The sequence below is a fragment of the Salvia splendens genome, chromosome 7 (genome assembly GCF_004379255.2).
Source record: "Salvia splendens isolate huo1 chromosome 7, SspV2, whole genome shotgun sequence".
NCBI lineage: Eukaryota > Viridiplantae > Streptophyta > Magnoliopsida > Lamiales > Lamiaceae > Salvia > Salvia splendens.
Genome location: NC_056038.1, coordinates 25,842,126 through 25,866,969, shown reverse-complemented (window position 1 = coordinate 25,866,969; position 24,844 = coordinate 25,842,126). Strand labels below are relative to the sequence as shown.

Here is a 24,844-nt window from a genome sequence, read left to right as displayed (position 1 = left end):
ATGATTTTATGCAGTACTCCTCCCTCTATCCACGATTAATTGAGTTCGTTTGACTCGGCTCAGATTTTACTGAAACATGAACAACTAGATATACTGAAAGGCGTGAACAACACTTTCAGGTCAAATTAATTTGGTGGTTCTACCAATATTTGATCGGATACAATTCAGATTTTTAGAAGTTTCGTATGTTGATTCTACCATCTCACTTTGAACCGAAAAAGATCAATAAGAAGAGGCCTGAAACGAAACATCGCGTCTCTTCACGAAGCATTGTGTCTCTTCCATTTCTTAATTGATTTAACAATTATTAAGGAGTTTCGAAAATTGCAAATCAGTCCTTCGACTATCAGAAATTATATTTCCGGATGAATTTTCTACACAGCAACTTTAATGGTATTAAACTCATTTTCGACATATCTTTCAATCTCTTGTAATGTACATGTCCTAATCTAGCATGCCACAATTCTGATTTACTAACATGATTACTAGAACTAGTAGAAGTCATGCAATTAGAATTATTAACAAAAGAAACAACTAGATTCAACTTAAACATACCACGTAGATAACCGAATCAAATAAAAGTACCATGTCTTGACAGAATGTACTCGTCACTTTCTAAAACTTGTTTATAGCCACAATTATTTAATACAAACCAAAAACTAAGTTTTTACGAATACCAGGTACATACACAACATTTTTTAAAACTAAAGAGTTTCCAGAAATAAATACTAGGCTAACAGTTCCTATTCCTTTGATTGGTTTAGTTACAACATTGCCCATCTTCAATGAAGATCCATCTTCAATTGGTTTGAAATCCTTGAACCATTAAAAGATCATCATCCTGCACATAGAGTGCTTCAGAGATTATTGATGCATAATAATTCTCAACAGAATGATCATTAGGTACAGAAAATGAACCTGATTGTTTTCCAGGATCCTTGGATCCACTTGTACCAACCTCGTTCTTTCCTTTACCTTCCACTATTTCCAGACTTACAATCCCTCTTGAAGTGCCCGGATTTACCGCACTTCTAGCACATCAGTTTAGGCTTCTTATTCCTAGCCTTACTGTTGTTTCCTTGAAACTTTCATTTCCCTTGAAATATTCGTTTCTCTTTACCAGCCTTGGAGGATTCACCCTCTTCCACCATGTTCACAGAAGAACCAACCATTGTTTTACCATTACCGACAGAGCATTTTTTCCATATCACGTATGGACTGTTCGATTTGGAAGTCAGTTCCAAGTTCGACCAGATTCAACTTCTCCATCTTATGTTTCAGATTATTTTTAAAATCCTTCCAGGAGGGTGGCAGTTTATCGATAATAATAGAAACAGAAATGGATTCATCCATTTTCATATCATATTGGGAACACTGTCCCAATATCCTCAACAATTCGTTGTATTGTTCCATGACAGACCTCAAATCCACCATTTTATAGTTAATAAAGTTCCCAACAATAAATTTCTTGCTAGAGGCATCTTCTGCCATATATTTGGCTTCGAGGGAATCCCACAACTCTTTAGTAGACTCTACGTTTTGATACACATCAAACAGGGAATCAGACATACCGTTTAAGATGTGACCATGACATATGTAGTCATCGTTCTCCCACTTCATCCGCCTCCTTGTTGGTTCCAGAGTTTCATTCTCAACAGCCTCGGGCATGGGAGTACTCAGAACATATACGACCTTCAGATTCGTCAACATGAAATGCATCTTCTTTTGCCAGCGTCTGAAATCCTGGCAAGCAAACTTGTCCAACTTTGCGAAACCTTTCGTTGCTTCCTTTGTTGTTTCCTTGTTCGACATCTTCAGAAAAAGTTGATTTGATCTTTGTTATGGAGATTTACTGAAACATGAACAACTAGATATACTGAAAGGCGTGAACAACACTTTCAGATCAAATTAATTTGGTAGTTCTACCAATATTTGATCGGATACAATTCATATTTTTAGAAGTCTCATATGTTGATTCTACCATCTCACTTTGAACCGAAAAAGATCAATAAGAAGAGGCCTGAAACGAAACATCGCGTCTCTTCACGAAGCATTGTGTCTCTTCCTTTTCTTAACTGATTTAACAGTTATTAAAGAGTTTCAAAAATTGCAAACCAGTCTTTCGACTATCAGAAATTATATTTCCAGATGAATTTTCTACACATCAACTTTAATGGAGATAAAAAAATTTCAAGGAGCTCTGCCCCTTGGACCCCGCAACTTGGGGGCGCTGCCTCCGAACCCCGTCTAATCATAATGAATTCAAACAAGTGTGCACTTCGCACTTCCAAACTTATATGATGTCTCATTATGATAATATTGATCAATCAAGTTAATCCAATTATACTAAAATAATCAACCATAAATGAATGCACGTTGAAATAAAGTACTTTATTTTGATTGCTTTTGTAAAATCGAATTCCTTGGCTTTAATTATTTGAATGTAACATGGAACAAAACTAATTATTTTGAATCAGTTAGATATGCACAGTGACTAAATATCTCTACAAAGTCCCGCTTAGTTGATAAGCAATTTACTCTTAGGGCGTGCTTGATTGCCCTGATATCATCAGATAAGCCCTCCTATCTAGGGCGTATCTAGTCTGTGATTGCCCTGACAGTGTTGCACAAGGACCCGGGATACAACTACCGACCCGGTCCCCATTAAGATACCACACTAGCTTTGGTGTGTTCGCGTATCGGGGGTTTCGGCTCCGATAAGCTTCATACTGTCGTTCCCGATTGTGTGAATTTCGTTTTATTGTCTAAAAGACCCCTCATAGGGTCAGATTAATCTGCCGGTTTATATTGATGTATGTCGGCCTATGTTATTTTCCAATTCTCAGAATTGCTGTGTGATATACATAGAAAACAAATTGTTTTATTGGAATCGAAGTTTGCATTTTGTGTAATGGCATGCTTGTTCAGGTTTCATGTCCACAGAATGACATGACGGCCGTGTTGATTTTGCTTGAAGAGGTTATACGGAACTATCAAATTAACTTGCTGGTCATTTCTTTTCTGATCTCATTACTCCGCCCTCAAAAGCGCAAGCGTAAACGTTGGGATCGTCTAGGTCAGTCAGCGGTTCTAGATGCTATCCCGGCTCATGTATGTCAGCTGGATAGACTAGTGCGTGTAACAGATAGGGAATGTGTGGACAATTTACGAATGGATAGGAACACCTTTGGGCGTCTATGTCGCATTCTCCGGGACCGGGTAGGCTTAATAGATAAAAAACTAGTCAGTGTGGAGGAACAAGTAGCCATGTTCCTTTGTGTGCTAGCACATCACAAGAAATCTCGCATAGTTGGCCATAATTTCATGCGCTCTTCTTAGACCGTGTCAAAATATATACATATTGTGCTCCGTGGAATTCTCACACTGCATAGTATTTTTTTGGTGAAGCCAACACCAATAGATGAAGCTTGCTCTGACCGTAGGTGGAAATGGTTCAAGGTACAGACAGATTGTACTGCTTCCCTAAATATTCGATATAATGCATGATTGTTTATTGTGTTCTACTAACAGGGTTGTCTAGGGGCTTTAGATGGTACTTATATCAATGTACGCGTGCCCATTGCTGATGTTCCCCGGTACCGTAATCGAAAAGGCCACATCACTACCAACACATTGGCCGTATGTGACCCCCAACTAAGATTCATTTATCTCCTTCCGGGATGGGAGGGCTCAGCGGCTGACTCGAGGATTTTAAGAGATGCTGTCAGCAGGCCTTTAGGTCTCAAAGTTCCTAAAGGTGAGTTTTACATAGTTGGTTAAGCTCAAGTGTCCTGTTTAGTGATTAAAGTTGGTTTTCAATTTCAGGATGCTACTACCTCTGTGACAATGGATATCCCAACGCCGAAGGTTTCTTGACGCCCTACAAATCATTCCGTTACCATCTTAAGGAATGGGGGGTCGGAAGGCAAGCACCCCAGAATCCGGCTGAGCTGTTTAACCTTAGGCATTCTAAGGCGAGGAACGTCATCGAAAGATCATTCGCGGTGCTGAAAATGAGATGGGGTATCCTCAGATCAGCAAGCTTTTATCCGGTAGATGTTCAAACCGGGCTGATAATCGCATGCTTCCTGCTTCATAATTACATACGAAGTCAAATGGTGGTTGATCCCGTTGAGGCTGAGTTGGTAAACGAGGCTGATTTAGATGACGATATTGATATTGAACCTCCTTTATGTGCTGATAATATCAGTTCCGTGGAACCAACGACAATATGGAATAAAAAAAGGGATGATCTTGCATGTGAAATGTGGGCCGACAGAAATCATGGATGATTTCTCGTCCCGTTGTGCAAATGGTTCCTCATTCATGCTGATTTTTTCAGTTTGTATTAGAGATACATTCTTCTATTAATTGCTCGTTATGTTGCTTGTATTCCAGACAATTTTGTATTGTTTTTTCCTAAGGACATTTTTTCACATAAGGAAGTCATCAAATTCTCGTTATGTTGCGTTGCTTAATATTAGTACTACCCGTTGGAGTCTTGCATTGAACTGTGAATTGCACTATCCTTTATGAAGCAGGTTACAGCTTGTAGTAGTCCACAAAATATACCATTATAACAACCATAATATCCATTATTATGAATGTGATATTTGAAGCAAAACAATCACAAACATAATCAACTACAATAGCTACCTAACATCCAATATAATAACTACCTGAGCAAGAAAACTTGGCGATATATAATCGCCTACAACAAGCTAAATCGCACGTTGCACAAAACAGAGTTCTACTACATACGTACTGCAGTTCCAAATCATTCCCAACACTTATTCCCGATCAAACCACACATAAAACTGGACCTCATTCCGATCAATGAGTTTGAAGTGGCAGCAAGTACCAACCACGATGTTGTTAGCCTCTTTGAATCGTCTCCAACCGCGTTTCACCCAAATGTTTGTGTCACTGTGGTCGATAACGATGAACCAAGAGTCTCCGTTCACGTTGAAGTAAACCGGGTATTGCAGAGAATTCATCCGAATGTGGCGGCGCCAAAAGGCCATCGGAATCTCCAAAGATCGAGAGATGTTCGACCTGTCCATGGTTACAGTGAAAGTTGGGCAACCATCATCCAAAACCCCGGGATCCGGCGCATAATCGTCCTCTTCCGATGAGTCGCCCCCCTCCGTGTCTGATGGCACATAGTCGTCCGACGTATTGACGTCCGGGGCATCACTGTGGTCGGAGCCGCCGTATTTGTCTTCTTCTCATATTTTAATATATCACAACAAAGTAAAGTCAGTGACAACAATATAGGTTAAGCGAGATCTTCGTAAACGCACCTTGTAAATCACTCAATCGAGGACATCCCGTCCTGGGGTTATACCGCTTCACATGAAATATGCCCGCGTCGACCATAGTGAATGTAAGCACGTCATCGTGAATAATGTTGTTAACGAGCCGAAACTCCGACCAGCCAGTGTGAAAATGGCAACCACTCGCAATGTTTAACAGCCTCACCTGCCAGCTCTGTCCACTAGGCATGACGAGACGACAGTCGAAAGGTAGTTGCGCTGCATGAAGAGCCACAAATTTGGGTGGAATGCGCTACACAGATATAAGAGACAACTACTTAATTTTTGGTCTAACCAACGACGACATAAATTTCTGAACAGAACATAAGTTTGAAAAATATACCAACTCAGTCAAGCAGTGCTCTATAGAGATCTTCTTCATGAACGAAGGAAGTCTGAAGTAATCCATGGATGTAGGGAATGTATGCTGATATTCGGATGGCTTTTGACGAGATTGAAGTAGTGTATTTAACACCCCTCAACCGCGCATGTGACTGCTTACTGTTATTGGATTTGATTAGCCACTACACTGCCCCAAAGCTGCCATCTTCTTACACAATACAAGGCTCCGTAGCTTTTGGTTATATCCATGCATTGACTGCAATGGTAAACCCCTCACGCCATAGCTAGTACATTTGCAGAGGGTGCAGACGGTATTGAATGAGTTTGGGGCGGTTGCTTTGGAAGTATATGCATTACACTTGCTTATACTAGATTTATTACAAGTGGGGCACATTAAAATCTTCATACCTGCCTCCATATCTTCTCTACAAACTAAGCTAGGCAAGCTATAATTTATTTATTGCTCAACCATAAATCATAAACACTTGTCGGATGTAAATGGTATTGATAATGGTTGTGTAAAACGTATAAGAACCAGCCTCTACAACATTATCATCATCCATTGAAAAGCCTAAAACACTATACACAATGAACTTCATAATTCCTCCACAAGCAGTGTTCTTCTACAAGGGTAAGAGGACGCCAGAGATGGATGCCATGCTTCTTTCAACGCTAATCACGTTGAGGCGCGGACGTGAATGGGAAGATGGCAATGTGCCTGAAGATGTACTCCGCAATGTCCGTGATGTGATTATGCATCCGTTTGGAATGGATCTTACAACGGACGACATAGCAGGTCGTGTTAAATTGTTGAAGGCTAGGTACATAAGTTTCAAAAAATTGGTGAAGACAAACGGTGTCCAGTGGAATCCTCAACACAGGATCGTTGTTGCCTCGGATTCGACGTGGAATTTTATATTCAAGGTTGGTCTTACTACATAATTGTAACATTATTTCTGAACTTGAGCGAATTTATTGAAACCGTAACTATATCTTCTTTCGTAATCTTGCATGGCAGCGGGATGCTTCGGCCGCGGCATATTTTTATCGGGACGAACCAGATTTCAGCCTTCTTGCAAGCTTCTTTGGCCAATTCGACGTCAAGGTAGAATTCCCTCAAGAGGTAATAGCAATTTCAGACAATAGTGCGGAGGTCATAGTGCTTTCTGATTCCGACGTCCCAGACGCACCAAATCGGGTTCAGCCAATTTATTCACCCTCCGACTCCGATGAAGTCACATCCCCGATGCCGGCACCATCGTGGCGGCATTTGCCGAAGTGATGTTACATTGCACCCTCAATGCCATTTGATATACGAAGTTTGTGTTTTCACCCACGATGCAGAGCATGGTTGTAAGATTTCAATGGGTCATTAAAATCTAATATAAAGACAATCCTTGAACGGATGTCGAATGTTTGATGATTATGTTCGATATTGCGTTTATGTCTCCGGTTAGCGTTTATGTGGAACTTGGATGTTTGCGTTCATAACAAAATTTATAGTCTAATATTACAAATATGAAAATCAAAGAGCCGTTTTGCCACAAGGAATCGTAGAGTAAAAATCATGTTCCATACAAAAGCAGATGCTGAATGGTTGTTGCCAAAGGAATAGAAATCCAGATACACAAGAGGTTCAACATTACTATTAGCAAAAGATAACAACCAACTTCTACACCACAAAATACTAAACAACAGCAACCATAACGTCGGTCAGAGCAGCTTTACAACATGTTGTCGGTTTCCAAGAGATCGAACACAAACGCTGCACGGGCAGTTTCAGGCAAACCCCGAAACAGGTCAAGAAGCTCGGTTTCTTTAACAAGCTTCTTACAAACATAGAACTGTAGTTTAAGAGATAAGCCTGGAATACCTTTCAATTGCTCATATACCTCAGCCCTCTTGTTGCTTAGATCGAACTCGTAGCCTATCCTCTTGGAAATTTCTTTCAAACGCTCGTTTGTGTGGTGTGAATCTGTCCCATGAGAGTTAGCACGCCATCCATCTTGTCTTCGACTTTTCGCTTCTTGACAACCTTATTGGTAACCTTGAGGCCTGCCCCGGATGCAGAGCCAGAGCAAGCCCCCACCGCGGGTGCTGGACACACCCCGGCCCCTGCTCCTGGCCCGACATCAACACTAGCAGCAGATCCAGGTACTCCACCCTCGGTGACAGATTGGCTGTCATCGATCATCTCTGGAAGGATCCCGTCCGGGATTGGCTCATCAGGAAATAGCTCTGCAAAGGTCATGTGGGGGGATATGACATCATCGACTAGAGTTGCATTTGTATTCCCGTATATTGTGCCCACAGCAGCAGCAACGTCTACACCACGTTCACCATCGGCACGGTCCTGACCAAAAACCTCCTTCCAGTCTTCATATTGAGGCCACGATTTGTTCCTCATGTACTTGGCATGTCGATCTTTCTGGATACAAACGATCACAGCACACATATCAAAAGTTATGGAGTCCATTATCAAGTGGATATAATCTGTTCCAGATCGAATGCACGCATGAAAAATACCGTTTACAAAAATTACATCCAATTTCACAGTACATACCTTGCAAAATAGAGCCCACTGCTCATCATCGCATTCAATTCGGTATGTACCATCCGAATTGAAGCCAATGCCGCTGTGGTTAAGCATCATCTTGAGTGATCCATAATTCCTCTTCCAAGTGGTAATTTTCGAGTATATGTGGGGGTGTGGCATGATATCGGTATTTGGAAATTCACTCTTTATCGCCTTCCTCGCGCGAACGAGGTACCTAGAGCGAAACCCGTTGTCGGATTTCCATCCGTTAGCTGCCAACTCTTTCAGTGTTGCCATTAGGATCTCCTCCTCACGAACCGACCATATGCGTCTCGACCTATCAGCTTTTGAGTTCCTGTTCGGATACAAATCGTTGCTACCTATTGCGGGAATGCACTAATCAACTGACTTTCTAATTTAATTGTATGCATAGTAAGAGCTACATAAAACAAATACATTATTACCATCTGGACTACCATTGTTGTCGCTACCGTCATTGAGCGGAGAGGCCATACCAATCAAATCTACACAACTGCAGGTATTACAAGGCAATATAATTTAGGACGACACCAATACCGCCTAAATCAAATCGACACAACTGCAGGTATAACAAGGCAAAATAATTTAGGCCGACACCAATACCAATAAGATCGACACAACTGCAGGTATTACACGGTAAAATTTATGCTTAATCTGTCATTGAATCCGTGAGGTAAACCGACACCAATACCGACTAAATCATACAGAATTTAGGCCACGGGAAACTTAATTTCATATAGTCAAACCAATCGGCTTATATCATACATTCTATAAAATGATGTTGAAAGGAATACACACCTGAAGTCTGGAAATCTTCGGGTAGAGAAGAGGGGATTTCGCAGAAGGTTTTGGGTGACTGAAATCTTCAGCTTAATGAAGGAATAACAATGACTGGCGCAGGAAATACATTTTGGGCGCCTGATTGAATTCGATATACGGATGATTTAGGGTTCAAGGGAGAAATTGGAAATGTAAAAGGTTTTGGAGGACAAAATAGGCAAATATGCCTGTTATCATAAGTTCTCAAATGACAAATCAAAAAAAAGATAACGTATCTTACGAACTTTTTTAGGGCAATCAAACGGCCGAATGAGATAAGGCCTATCAGCCATATCATGCAAAACCCAATACATCTGCCCTATCTCATCTCACCCTCTCAGGGCAATCAAACGCACCCTTACATGTACACATACTCATTGTATCTGATTTGGTGAGACAAAAGAGGACGGTTTGGTGAAGGGGGTTGTGACTATTGACGTGCCGAGGTGGGGTGGACTCTTACTTTGATTAGTTTTTCTTTTTTCGAGTTATCTCCCTTTTAGCAAAAAAATCATATCTCTTACTTTATTAACCACCTTCTTTATTCTTTTTTTACTTTTTTACTTTTTTTCTCTCTCATACTTACTCTCTCTACTTTACCTCTTTAAATATCAATTTCTTAAATCTCATGTCTAAAAGAAGTACTTCGCTTATCTTGGGATGGATAGGGTTATTTTAAGGGTTAGGTTGTTCTTAAAGTAAATATGGACAACTTTCATCGAAAATGGAAGTCAAATGTGCAATCACTAAAATTTAGCTATTAATATTCCCACTTTATTAGTGCGGCAAGCATATTAATTTCTCATTATTATAGAAAACAATCAGATATATTTTTCAACATTTATGACTAAAATATTTTATAGATGTATAAAGTATAAATTTATGTAGGTTTTAAACTTTGGAAAGTTAAGTTTTTTTTATTAATTCTTATCATAATTGGTGGAAGTGAAAGGTTTTAGTAAAGGAACCTAGCTAATGTTTTTTAGACTATAAACACATAAATTTGGTTTTAAATACATAATAATTGATATTATATACATTTAAAAATAAAATACAATAAGTCGTACATCAGACATGTATGATACCAGCAACAATAATTAAACTCATATCAAGCAATTTTTTTGAAAAATTCATATCAGTCAATTTTAAATCAGATTTATGGCACAAAATCTTTATAATAAATTTAAATCATATTTATGGCTCAAAATATTTATAATTAATTAAGGTACGGAAAACACACATCTTGAAATCCTTATACCAATATATCTTTTCTCATTGGATTCTTTTATAAATATAAGGTTCATTAGGTCCATGTACCAATTTATTTTATTTCATTTGATTATTATACAATTTTTTTCTTTTATTTGGTCCTTATACTAAAGCATTTTGATTTGAAAGGTTCTTTGGTTAGTATTTAACTGCCATTCATATTTAATTAACTTTTTTTGTATTAGTTAAATTTATTTATTTTAAGATTGATTTAGTTGCAATATCTATTCAAGAATTATCATTAAAAAATGTTAAATTTAGAAGTTGATAACAGACAATATCAATAAAGTTTTCATTTTTCAAATGATCTTTTGCGTCAATATTGAAACGGAATTAATTTCAAAATAATAGGAAAGAATAATAAATAAATGTTATTAAAAAAGGTTAATTAAAATTTAAATTTCATTTAATAAAAATCCAACTAAATTAAAAATAAAAGTATAAAATTTTTTAAGTCAAGATGCATTAGTATAAGAACCTAGTAAAATAAAAAAATTATAAAATAACCTAATCAAGCAAAATACCATACAAGAAACTTGTATACCAAAAATATATAAGTAAATTTAATGAAATAAAATGCATTAATAAAACGATATATAGACGTGCAAGTAAATTTCCATGAGAGTAAATGCATACAATTTATTGCTCCTTAAAATTAAGTCAACTAAAATTCTCTTGTATTTTCTTTGGTTAGAATTAGCATATTTTCGATAAGTTCAAAACTATTGGAAATTAATTAAATTTGGAAAAACACGCCCTTGATAACAAATACGGAGTAAATAGAAAGAAAGATTTTTTTTTTTGAGAAAAAAAAATAGAAATAATGAATTTTTTTTTTGAGAAAAAAAATATAGAAAGAAAGAATAATTCAAGAATTAGATTTGACCCCCCTCCGCTTTTAAAAGACCATGTTTCCTCTCACTTTCCCCCTCACAAACACACATATATACACACATACAGTGTTTCTCGTTGTCTTTTCACGCAGAATAACACACACACACACACACCCCACAAAGAATGAGGTTGATTTTATTAGGATTGGTGATTTTAGTAAGTTGTGTGGGTGCACAGAAATGCGTATGCTACCATGATGTATATGGGCACGCCAAGGGACTACGAATTCTACGTCACCACACGTGTCATGCTCAGATTGCTCCGTCACCTTAAAGACAATACGGATCTCGTCGTTATAGCATCTCTCGATGTCCCTTCCCGCTGGGTTCAATCTCTGTAAGTCCACTTCCCCCCATTTTTTTTATTTCTTGAATTTGTTCTTTATTACTAGTATCTAATTTATTTTTTAAATGGTAACTCTATTTGATGATTTCTTGCCGTTTTTGCGGATTTATTTTTTAAATCTCTAAATATATTGCTGATCTCATCGTTATTATTTAAAAATATTTTTTGTTTACTTGTGTTATTTTGTATATTTAAATTATGTTTGGTAGTGCAGTCAGCTAATATTTGAATTCAAGGTCGGTCGACCAACTTAATTAGGAATTATTCTGCCATTCATCTCTCAATTTTCTAGGGATTTTATATTTACAAGGATATATCATCGTTATATATAGGTCGCTTACAAAATCCATATAGTACTTAATTAGATCAAGGATTTTTTTTTTGTGTTTAAAACATTATGAAGAATGCGATTTTTATGCTTTTATAATGATTGTGACAAACTATGATAGATAGCTTTTACGTGTTGCATATTAATTGATTTATTTATAAGGAGTTGACTATTTAAAGAAGGGGCACATATATGCAACTTGCTATTACATGAACATATAAATAGAAAAGTGAATAAAACGAAGGAATAGATTGAGGCAATTATTCCAAAGTGGATTGTCGAGAAAAGGGTGGTTTTCCCAATTCTGACTAGGTTGGATATTTTTGTTTTTATTTTATGTTTTTCAATATTTATATAAATGAATATATTTTTTATTGATAATATAAAAAAAATATAAGATGATTCAGGCGCAGACATAAGCTAAAATTCAATAGTAATTATGAATATCTTAGCTATTGTTGTAGACAAGGAAATCCCCAACCAACTACTCCTATCGATATAGTAAAATGTAAAAAAGTCGTATATAATTTGAATTCAATGTTGACCACATCACTCGAAAAGTTATATCTATAGAACTATTATTAATTCACTACGAAATTATAGCTTCCTGAATATAATTAATTAATTATTCACGGCAATAGTCCTCAATTTTTTTCACCCTTGATATATCTGATTCATATATTATGTTCGAATATCTTATTATCTTCCCAAAAGAATCCGTTGTAAGGAAATATTTTATTTCAAGAATATATATGCATTCTTAGTAATTTAATAGTGTATGATATTTATTAGTTACCATTTTCTTTCATTGGAATATTTTAATGAATAACACTAGAAAAGGAATGAATGTAATAAGAGTGTGTCCACTATGGTATAGCCGCGGCGGATAGGCGGGGCATGCGGCGACACCGGGGCGGACGAGGAGTGTGGGCGCGGTAGGCGGCAGACGGGCATGCGGCAACACCGGGGCGGACGCGGCGGATAGGCGGGGCTCCTATAGTGGAGTGGTGCCCGGCACGGCGGTAGGCGGTGAATTTTTTTTAATTCAATTTAATTCACCTATAAATACACCCCATTCCATTCTTTATTTTCACACCATTCCAACTCTTCATCACTCAAAATTTTCTCTCACTAGAATTTTGGTCAGAAATGGACAATTTGTGGAGAGACACGTGGAATGCTCTGATTCAACAGGTGCAACACCAGGCCACCCAGGAGGATGCGGCGCGCTTGGCGGAGGAGGCGGAGGCTGCGATCCCTCGTGTGATTAATCATCGGCGGACCATCGCACGAGACCACGTCGGGGCGCACCAGCGTCTAATGGCTGATTACTTGTGGATAACCTCCGTTATCCACCCGAGATATTCCGCCAGAGATTCAGGATGTCTCGGTGTTGCCTCCGCGCCGATCCAGATGGGCGTACCACGAAGCAATGAATATTTGATCCAACGTTTCGCTGATATGCGCAGGACCACATCACATACCACACTCCAGGCCGATTTGATTGAAGAAGTGTCGGCACGTAGGGGAGGTGGCGGCGCAGTGTGAACACCTTTGTGATTTGCACTAAATTAAATTTTCGTTGTATAATTTTTCATGTACTTTAATACGACGAAAATTTGTACTTTGATTTTAATTTCTTCACGTATAGTCGTTTTCCTCTAATTACGTATAGTCCGATAATTTTATTCATAATTGCTTGAAACATTAAAATAAAAATTTTGGGGCTATTGGTGGCCATCATAGCGGCGAAAATAAAAATTTGAGGTTGGAGCTATGAACAAAACTGGGGCGGGGCTATTTGGGTGTCCGCCTTATAGTGGACACCCTAATGTAGAAAAAGAGTGATGCCCCACTTATTATTAATAAGGAAATATGTGAAAACATATAGACTCATTAAAGATGCTAGCCTGGCCTCAGCCTTAAAATCATGGATATCTGAATGCATTGTATTCTTCAATTCTTTTGGTCTAAAGTTTGATTCCTACTACTGGATATGAGCAGCCTTAAATCCTTGCATGATGTTTAGTTATTGAAATAACTATAAATCATCATGTGAATAGTCTCTGAGTATGCCGATAAATATTCTTAGTCCACTAATAAAAAAAATCCAAAGATATTTATATATAGGTAGGGATGTCAATCGGGCCAACCCGTTCGGGTTCGGGTCAACCCGTTCGGGTTGTCGGGCCATTCGGGTACGGGCTATTCGGGTTAAAACACTTTGCACTATTATATTGGAAATATACTAAAAAAAACTTTTATATACGAGTATTTATGAATCCATGAACCACATAGTGATTTTTTTCGTGATCTTATATAGTCGGTTGACGTATTTGGATTTTGCATGGTTTTAGAGGGTTGTCTTGGATGATTTTGATTATATTTCTATACTTTGGTATGTTTATATCTTTGTTGAGAAATGATAGAAATTGGATTAGAAAATGTACACAAAATATGTGGATGTGCAGCAGCCTTGTTTGAGTCAATGTTTCTCGCGATTTTGAAGTCTGATAAACCTCTAATACATATCATTCTCTTCGTCTTCGAAAGAGCTTCCCGTGGATATATTGCACGCCTCAATCGGAGCTTTGTAGAGAAAGTTATGACCGTTACAAAAACTGCTCGTTGTGCAGAAGCCTTCAACCCGACGGGCCGACCCGTAACCCGAACGGGTCAGCCCGCCTAACCCGACAACCCGAACGGGTCAGCCCGAATGACCCGATTTTAAATTCGGGCTGCAAAATTACAACCCTAACCCTGTATTTTTATCGGGTTATTCGGGCCGGCCTGCGGGTTCGGGTTACATTGACATCCCTAATTATATAGGATTGTTATCTTTTATAAATATGAATGAAGAGCTTATACATATATCATTTGTGCATACGTAGACGGCATTTTCCTATGTGAATTCACCTTATTATGTCTAAGGCATTTATTAAAATCTTTATTGCATGTCACTATATGATTGTCATACCTATCTTTTAAGATAATCTGAATGCAACTGAGTTTATTTAAATTTATTCAATTTGATGATTTTTGGAGAACTGCGTAGTTGGACAGTTGCGTGTTAATTCAATTGTTAATATACTTATAACGCTCCTACTTAATGTAAATCACACGGCATTAGTAAGTTATTATGAATAGATTTTAGTTCTTTGATATATTTAAATTATTTAAAACTATCAATTTATATAGTCATTGTTTAAATTCATGATTGTGATATGGGTTGCAAATATCAAGTTGTAGAATCCTTAAATGGCCTCAGTTGAATAAAGTTCAGTTGTCCGAAAATAATGACACGTACAAATCATAATTGCATAAATTATTATTTTTCTCTCTTTCTCCGATTCTGATTGGAGACCCCATCTGACGATATGTCATACGAAAATAAAACGTTTTCCTTTTTGAGTTGTCCCAATAAAAATGAAACGTTTCCTTAAATAGAAACAACACTATCTATACTTTTTCTTCTCTCTTATTTTACTCTCTCTTCATTAACTCATAAAACAACACTACATAAAATCTCGTGTCGAAAACCAAATGTTGCATATTTATTGGGACAGAGAGAGTACTTGGTAGTATTGAATTTGAGAAGTATCCTTGATCTAGTAGTGCAAGACATATAATCTTCAAATTTGTTTTCTTTCATATGAGAATGAGTTATGGCAATCGAACAACACATCATTTTTTACGCGCAGACAAGAAGAAGATGGGGCTAAGGTGGTGAGTGTTGAGAACATCAAGAATCCATACAGCGAGCAATCCGAATTCGATTGGAGATTCAAACTAACACTGAACAAACTATACGCATGGAAGCTCCTACAATACGATCGGGTTGTGATGCTCGATGCCGACAACCTCTTCCTCCACAAAGCCGACGAACTCTTCCAATGTGGCCAGTTCTGTGCCGTCTTCATCAATCCCTGCATTTTCCACACTGGCCTTTTCGTTTTGCAGCCGTCGATGGCCGTTTTCAACGACATGATCCACGAGTTAGACATCGGGAGAAGTAATCCTGATGTCGCGGATCAAGGATTTCTCACAAGCTATTTCCCAGAACTGCTCAATTCACCTCTCTTTCTTTCTCCTCCAAATGGAACCAAGCTGGATGGGACCTACCGCCTTCCACTCGGATTCCAAATGGATGCTTCAGTACTGTAATTGATAGATTTCATCCTAAAATCAATTGGTTAAAATAAGAATAGCTTATTAAACTTATAATATAATGGTTTTAGTTCTCTTCTTACATTTTGCTATAGTTATTTATGTTTCATTTTTCTTGATTTGGGGCAATTGAATATATTCGTGCACTACTTGCTCACCTTGCTTTTTTTGAGATAATGATTTCTTTGGCTTAATTTAGATCTCAAACTCTGGTGGAATGTACCGTATGGTCCAAACAGCGTCATCACCTTCCCGGGAGCTTCGTGGTTGAAGCCGTGGTACTGGTGGTCGTGGCCAGTCCTCCCGTTGGGCATCGATTGGCATAGGAAGCGCCTTCAAACTATAGGGTTAGTTTTTCTTCGTTTCCATTGCCTTCTTTTCTCACTATTTACTTTGTGTGATAGTTTTGGATAGATAAAGACAGTACTCCCTCTACCCGTCATAAATGAGGCATTCTTTTGAATACGGGATTAAAGAAAATGTTTGAAGAGTTAAGTAGAATGAAGAGGGAATAAAGTAAGAGAGAGAGTAAATGTGTTGTTTTTTGCTAGTATGGAAATAACTCATTTTAGGTCGGACATCCCATAAAAGAATATGAATCGCTTATGGTGGGACAGAGACTGAAATGTCCTTTTTATTTATCCATAATATGCAGTCCATCATTTGGTAGCATATATTGAAGTTATATGGAAAAAAGTAGTGTCTTTTTTTGTAAACAAAATATTATGGTGTCATAAATATATCATACACACTAGTTACTCTTATCAAATAAGATTTATGGGTTATATAATCTTTAAAATAATCAATCTTATTCATGGTTACATTATTTGTCAACCACAGATACGGTGCAGAGATGCCTATTGTGTTGATCCAGGTAGTATTCTACTTGGAGATAATGGCTGTGGCGCGCCTAGCCCGGCCTAATATATCGAAGCTTTTCTGCCGTAGCGAAGAGAAGAGTGTCTTCTTGATACAAACTGGGTATCGCCTTATGGTCGATTCTTGCTGCCTATTTAGTCCCAATTCTCTTCATTCCCTGCACGATTCATCCAGTGATAGGATGGAGCCTCTACTTTCTTGGATCCATTTCACTCTCGATTGTCGCGGTCAATGCTTTCTTGCTCCCAATGCTGCCTGTTCTGGTGCCGTGGCTCGGGTTCTTAGGTGCTCTTATTGACATGGCCTATCCGTGGTATTCAGATGGCGTCGTTAGGGCGCTATCTGTGTTTGGCTATGCGTTTTGCAGCTCGTCCTTTTTGTATGTAGCGTTTATGAGGATCGTGTCTTCGTTGCAAGTTTCGCTCGAGAGGGAAGGTTTCGTGCCTAGATTGGGCGAGAGTGCATTGCCCTCTGGGTTGAGCAAGCTCCGTTGAAACATGAAAAAAGCTTGTGACCTGCCAAATATATGCTTGAATATTGGAGGGGAATGTGGAATTGGATTTTCACACACATTTAGAGTGGTGGTGGAATTGGATTTTCCAATGTATGTGCTTGATTTGCTTCATTCTCTTTCTTGTAAATTTCTATAGACAAACAATCAGATTTTACTTTTTTTTTAGCTGAATAATAATAATTGAAAGGGTAAGTTCATTCTTTAGTAATCTCAAGGTTTACAATTGTAATTTTTGTACAATACAAAGATTAAAGAAATTTGATAGTGGAGAATGAGTCTCACCTCATTAGAGAGAAGAGGGATTCCCAAATTAGAAAGTGCATATTTTTGTGGGACGGACTAAAAAAGAAAGAGTGCATATTTTTATGGGACGGATGGAGTAATAAAAAGTGAGTGAATTGAATTAGTGTCATGTGAGATAAAATGTGAGTGAATTGAATTAATGGAATGTGGGGTCGTTTACAAAAAGTAGTAAAGTAAAATGAAACATATATTTTGGCACATCCCAAAATGAAAAAAGTGGGACAGATAATAAGGGACAGAGGGAGTACTATAGCTACAAGTCAAGTCTACTCGTTAAATAATCAATGAGACCCCGTACTTGGTTTAACCAACAAGAGGAACTTATTCCAACATGATTCATTCAATGTTATATCATACTTCAATGTCATCAGTCATCTAGGATAGGAAGTGACTTCAAATCAACACTAGCAACCGTTTGCAATAGATTGTCCACATGTTACGGGTCGAGAATATCGATTACTACCGACTGAAATATCTTCTGCAATCATGACTCTACCGACCAGTATGCAATTTAGAAGAAGAATCGTTTGTTCCATTATACTCCCTCTGTCCCAGCTCAAGTGATTGATTTCTTTTGGCCGTTGTTTTGCGAATACGATAATAAATAGTTAAAGTGTAGAGAAAGTAAAGTAAGAGAAAAAATAATATAGAAGAGAGTTGTATCTACATTATTCTCTTTCTTTCAACTTTAACTATTTATTATCATTTTCCCCAAACACGTGCCGAAAAGCAGTCAATCACTTGAGATGAGACATATGGAGTATTATTTTATATGAATTTAATAAATAAATAATAATAAATACTCTCTTCGTCCCATAAAAATTGGGACATTGGGGGCGTCACGGGTTTTATGCAAAATTGGTAAAGTATGAGAGATAGAAAGAAAAAGTGATTAGAGTTTTGTTAGTGGAAAATGAGACTTATCTTATAAGAGAGAAAAAACCTGCTAAAGTAGAAGGTAATTAATTTTGTGGGACATCCCAAAATAAAAAAGGAAGACTATTCTTATGGGCGGAGAGAGTAATAAAATATGTGTTAAATAAATTGCTTTTCATAAAGGCTTGAAAATTAGGATTTATAATAAAAAAAAGTGTAAACTGTAAAACATGTTTTTTAGTATATATCCTAACAAGAACTGCAACATAAATATCAAATACAATCTAGATCACATAAATTTGGTTAGTTTTTATAGCTAATGAACAAAGATAAATAAAAACTATGGACATAGCAATGCATAAACCAGGTTTAATTAGCCAAAGAAGAAATTCTAGGATTTTCATTTCATTAAATGTATAGTAATTCAATTATGAATTCAACATCCAATTTGACTCGGGTTATACTATGACGATCACGATTATCACTAGATTGTGATTAAAAAGCTGATCCAATTCCAAATCACGAGGTTATAACTCCTAACAGCTCCTAAAATATATATTGTCCCATACTTAATCTCAAACATCCTTGAATATTGTTGACTTGATGTTAATGTTTATATGTTAAAACGTTAGGCTCATCTCACCAGTTGTCTAAAAGCACATTGAAACATCCAATTATATATTAGCCAAATAATCTAAAGAATAATAGTAGCACACAATTATTAAAGTAACAAAGGTTTAGATAAGGATAAATAACTAGAAAAATATTCAATGTCAATTACATTAAAACCATAGAATTTGAACTGTTTAGCTACTTACAGAGAAAAATAAACCGAATCACTCATAAGAAAAAACATGTTCGACATAATGTAAGTTATCCCTCGTGGAGAATTCCGTCTACTTCAATCTTTTTTGGATCTTTGTCTTGTTTTACTTGATTGATTCTAGAACTACCAGATGATGGTGGAAAACTAGATGAGAAAATATTATGAATTACAATAATAGGCCCTAAGCAGAAGCTAGATCAATAAACAGATTATGCAGGCATGTTTATATGATAGGATAGCTTTAAAAGGCATGCATATCTGTGAAAATTTCATCAACTCTGACTGGTTTGAGAAGCTTTTGTAAAATGATTATAACTTAATTTCTCCACAGAACTCTGACTGATATGTCAAAAATATACTTGTGAAACTCTTTCGAACTCTGATTGATATGTGAAAAATATACATGTGAAACTCTTTCGAATACGGAGACTCAGGTCCTTTATAGACTAATTGGAATTCACAAGTTATAGTCTTTCTCTTCAAAACTCAGCAAACTAGTCAAAACAAACTGATGGGGTACGTACTAAACAAGCCCAATAGCAGTGACGGCCCATCAGCCCAAAGCCCAAGGAAGAGTATCAGTTCGGCATTACCAAAGAGTTCGGCCCCAGCCTACAGCTCGGTAAAAGCCGACCAATCAAGCTCTACTCTCAGATTGGCAAAAGCTGCTCGGCAATAGTTCAGCAGTTCGGTCTCATTATTCGACCGAACTGGGAGATAGTGGTGTCAACTCATGCAGGATCTCATAGCGGACCAAACAAAGAGATAGTGGACCCATGCAGGATCTCATGACCTCCACGACATCCACGACTTAATTACTGATGATGTAAGCCACGACCTAATTAGTGGTGATGTAAGCCACGACCTAGTTAGTGGTGATGTAAGCCACGACCTAGTTAGTGGTGATGTAAGCCACGACCTAGTTAGTGGTGATGCAAGCCACGATCTTAGTTCAATGTATAAATAGAACTTAGATCAGATAGACTAGAGGGAGAGCGCTCTAGACATCAAATATCATATAGCAAGTCTGTATTTGTAAGCTGAAAACCAGATCAAGCAATACAATCTTGCCCTCCTTTCTTCCCGTGGACGTAGATTTACCTCAGTAAATCGAACCACGTAATTCCCTGTGTCGTGATCTATATTTTTTACCCGCATTCACTACCATCAAAAATTCGTCCACCCATCACTGGAGCCGTCTGTGGGAAACAGAGAACCAAATTTGTGATAAAGCGAATTTTTGACCCTTTTTCCACCCCAAAAAAAAAAAAAAATGCATACCAGATCACATAACACCCATAATACCGTTCGTGATAACCCTGAGGAAGCTAGTCCAGCCCGCAGGTCTGGAAAACAGCCTCGGGAGAAATCTACTTCCAGTTCTCACGGAGAAGGAACAAGCCGCTCAAAGACTCATCGCCCCGAGTCTTCCCAGCAGCCCGATTTGAACGAGGCTGTCAAGTTGTTTTTGGCCGAGAAGCAGGAAGAGTTCTTAATTTTCCTGCAAAAGGGCCAAAAGCCGGAGACGAAAACGGTGGATTCTCCCTCCTCATCCAGACATGAAAGTCACTACCGCAGTAGTGCCGTGTCTTCCAGGAAGAAGAATCCTCAACCCCGACATGTTCCTGTTCCTCCTCGGTACCGGAATCACAGGAGAACTCCATCTCCTCCATACCGAAGAGATGTCGGGTTCGCCATGTACGGAGCATTGAAGACTCCGTTCTCGGACGATATCACCCGAACTCCCTTGCCACAGAACTACCGAACTCCGTCGATGACTTATGACGGGTTAGTGAATCCTCATGACTTCCTGGGACGCTATCAGTATAACATGGCGAACCAAGGTCTCAATGAGGTCCATATGTGCAAGCTGTTTCCCGAGCTGCTTATCGGGAACGCAAGAAGGTGGTTCGATAGCCTCCCCCAAGGCAGCATTAGATCTTACCGAGATCTAATGGATGCTTTCCACAGGAGGTTCTTTCAGAAAGCGGAAGCCCGAATCACTTCGGCTCAGCTGCTTTCTATACGTCAAAGTCGCGACGAAAAGATCAGCGACTTTATGACGAGATTCCACAAGGAATGCCTACAAGTAGATGATCTCAATGATCTACTTGTCATTTCGGCATTCCAAAATGGAATCCTGCCCGGAGCTCTCTACAGAAAGCTCGTGGAATGCAGTCCGCAAACAGCTCAAGAGATGTGGGACATTGCGGACCAGTTCTCCCGTGCCGATGAGGCAGACCGTCGCAAACGGTCTTTAGACAGCTCATCCCGAGGAGACAGGAGGAAGCCCGATCATAGCGATCAGGGACATCCTCGCCGAACTCCTTTTGGCGATCAGGGACATCCTCGCCGAACTCCTTTTGAAAGGATTCAAAGGACTCCGGTGCAAGACCGATTGGGGCCACGTCTCAATCCCGAGAAGCCGCCCGCTCAGTTCGTACCATTGAACAAGTCGAGAGCGGAAATTTTCGAACTGCATTCCGATATGTTCGAAAAACCAAAGCGGATGACGAAATCGGCCGCGCGTCGACCTCAGGATCAATATTGCTCCTTCCATCAAGACCACGGTCACGATACCGAGGAGTGCCGACATTTGGCTGCAGGTATTGATGCTCTTGTGAAAGCAGGGACGTTAAAAAAAATACCAAAGCAAGCAGCCGAAAAAGAACAAAAAGCAGAGAGGTGCAAACTGCGCTCTTCAGGATCTGAAAAAGCAACAGGACCCCGAAGACGATGACGAGCTGCAATATGATGGAGTAATCCTGACTATTGATGCTCTCCCTGCCGGGAAGACTAAATCGTCCCTGAAGTCAGAGCGCAGAGGCTTCAATCGAGAGGAGCCAACGCATAAAAGGCTGAAGCAGGACGAAGTGATTACATTTTCAGATGCAGATCCCGTCCCGGCCATCTCTCCTCATCAAGACGCTATTGTCATCCAAGCCGGAGTGGCAAACAAACTGATCCACAGAGTGTTTGTGGATACCGGAGCGTCAGTCAGCATTCTTTTTAAAGAATGTTTCGATAAACTAGAAGTGGATCCAGCTCGGCTCAGTCCGGCTCCACTTCCTCTGAAAAGTTTCGCCCAGGAGGACACCCGCCCTGAAGGTATTATCAGCCTTCCGATCACGGTGGGAAAAGCGCCTACAAGCTCCAGTACGATGATCGAGTTCTTTGTGGTAAAAGCTCGGTCCCCGTACAACATCATCTTGGGAAGAGACTGGCTCAACGCAGTTCGGGCCGTTTGCTCTACTTATCACCTCACCATCAAGATTCCCACTAAAGGTGGGATAGCGGTCATCCGAGGTGATCAAAAGAGAGCAAAAGAGTGTCTGCAGATTGCGCTTAAAAGTGCCGAGCAATCAGATCGGCATCATCAAGCATAGCAATCACAGCAGCCGGAGTCAGAGGCAAGCGAAATGACCGAAGTCACACCAGAGTCGAACTCAATGACCGTTCAGTTATACGAAGATGATCCATCCAGAACGGTCAAGATCGGTTTCGCGGGAACGCCTCTACTCCGGGAAAAGACCATCCAGCTCCTCAAGGAGTACAAAGATGTCTTTGCATGGTCTCCGTTGGACATGACCGGAGTGCCCCCTGAGGTAATCACTCATCGGTTAAATATTGATCCTTCAGTCCGGCCTATAAAACAGAAGCAAAGACTCTTTGCGGCAGAAAGAAATCAAGTCATCCATGACGAAGTCCGCCAATTATTGAAAGCGGATGTATTATTCGAGGTGAAATATCCTTCTTGGGTGGCCAATCCTGTGATGATCAAGAAAAAAGAAGGAGGATGGCGGATGTGCATAGATTTTACCGATCTAAACAAGCACTGTCCTAAAGATTGCTATCCCCTTCCGAACATAGATAAAAAAGTAGAAGCTTTGATCGGCTTCGAAATTTTCTGTTTTCTTGATTTATACAAAGGCTACCACCAAGTTTTAATAGATGAGAATGATGCTTCAAAAACGGCTTTCATTACTGACTTCGGCATCTTTGCTTATAAAAAGATGCCATTCGGTTTAAAGAATGCCGGAGCCACATATCAAAGGATGGTAGATAAGCTTTTTCGGCATTTGATAGGAAAAGAGGTTGAAGTGTATGTTGACGACATAGTCGTCAAAAGCAGAAGCACTTCGGAGTACGAAGACAACCTCAAATCCACCCTCGACGTGCTCAAAAAAGCCAACCTCAAACTCAATCCCCAAAAATGTACCTTTTTGGTAGATTCGGGAAAGTTTCTGGGTTGTTGGGTTTCAAAGGACGGACTCAAGGCAAATCCCTCAAAAGTTCAAGTTGTTCAGAACATGGCGATGCCGAAGTCCATACATGATGTGCAAAGGCTAACTGGATGTCTAGCCGCACTGAATAGATTCCTTTCCCAAGCAGCCGAAAAGCAACTGCCGTTCTTCAAAGTGTTGAAAAAGGCACCAAAGTTTGAGTGGGGAGCCGAGCAGAAAAAGGCTTTTGACGAGCTCAAAAGTTATTTAGCCAAGCTTCCAATTCTCTCTGCTCCAACCGATGCCGAAGTGATATTCTTATACTTAGCGGCATCAGATCAAACCATTAGCGCGGTGCTTGTACGAGAAGAAGGCCTAAAGCAGCTTCCCATCTACTTTACAAGCCGAGCATTAAGAGGTCCAGAAACAAGGTATCAACCTCTGGAAAAAATTGCTCTGGCGTTAGTAAATGCAGCAAGGAGACTGCGGCCATACTTCTATGCTCACAAGGTATGCGTCTTAACCGATCTGCCACTTCGGCAAGTTTTGACCAAGCCAGAAGCATCAGGCAGAATCGCCAAATGGGCCATAGAGTTGGGAGAACACTCAATCGAATACCTACCTCGGAAAGCCATCAAGGGACAAGCCTTGGCAGATTTTCTTACAGAGGCAAAGTTCGATCAAGTAATCCCTGTCATTGCCGAACAGAAAAATTCTGCCAATACCGAACTAGCACAGCCCCTGGAATCCGAAGTAGAGCCGCCGGATTGCTAGAGTGGATTCGTAGATGGAGCTTCGAATAAAACGGGAAGTGGAGCTGGTATTCTACTTATCGCTCCCGACGGACACGAGGTAACTTATTCACTTCGGTTCTTATTCCCAACTACTAATAACGAAGCCGAATACGAAGCCCTCCTTGCCGGACTTCACTTAGCGCAAAGTCTATTTGTCAAATCTCTCAAAATCCATTGTGATTCACAAGTCATAGTGAATCACATGCTGGGTACAAGTGAAGCCCGAGATGAGAGGATGAAAAAATACTTGGACAAAGCGCAAAGCATTAGCCGAAGTTTCTCTTATTTTCGGATAATCCGCATTCCCAGAGCGGAAAACAGCCGAGCAGATACTTTAAGTAAGTTGGCCTCATATCCGAGCTCAAAGGTGGAGGA

At 39.3% G+C, this 24,844-nt stretch overlaps 2 protein-coding genes and 1 pseudogene across 2 annotated transcripts; 1 reads left to right on the top strand and 2 right to left on the bottom strand.

Annotated features, from left to right (window-relative positions):
• Positions 1 to 1,182: 1,182 nt before the first annotated feature.
• Positions 1,183 to 1,812, bottom strand: LOC121810629. The gene has a single exon (XM_042211386.1). The coding sequence runs from the start codon at positions 1,810 to 1,812 to the stop codon at positions 1,183 to 1,185; it is 630 nt and encodes a 209-aa protein (XP_042067320.1).
• A 2,978-nt stretch (positions 1,813 to 4,790) lies between these two features.
• On the bottom strand, positions 4,791 to 5,724 carry LOC121810628 (B3 domain-containing protein REM1-like). The gene is made up of 3 exons (XM_042211385.1): positions 5,659 to 5,724; positions 5,304 to 5,568; positions 4,791 to 5,224 (listed from the first exon to the last, which is right to left on the bottom strand). The coding sequence occupies exons 1-3, from the start codon at positions 5,722 to 5,724 to the stop codon at positions 4,791 to 4,793; spliced, it is 765 nt and encodes a 254-aa protein (XP_042067319.1).
• A 4,051-nt stretch (positions 5,725 to 9,775) lies between these two features.
• LOC121810627 lies at positions 9,776 to 17,427 on the top strand (annotated as a pseudogene).
• Positions 17,428 to 24,844: the final 7,417 nt, after the last annotated feature.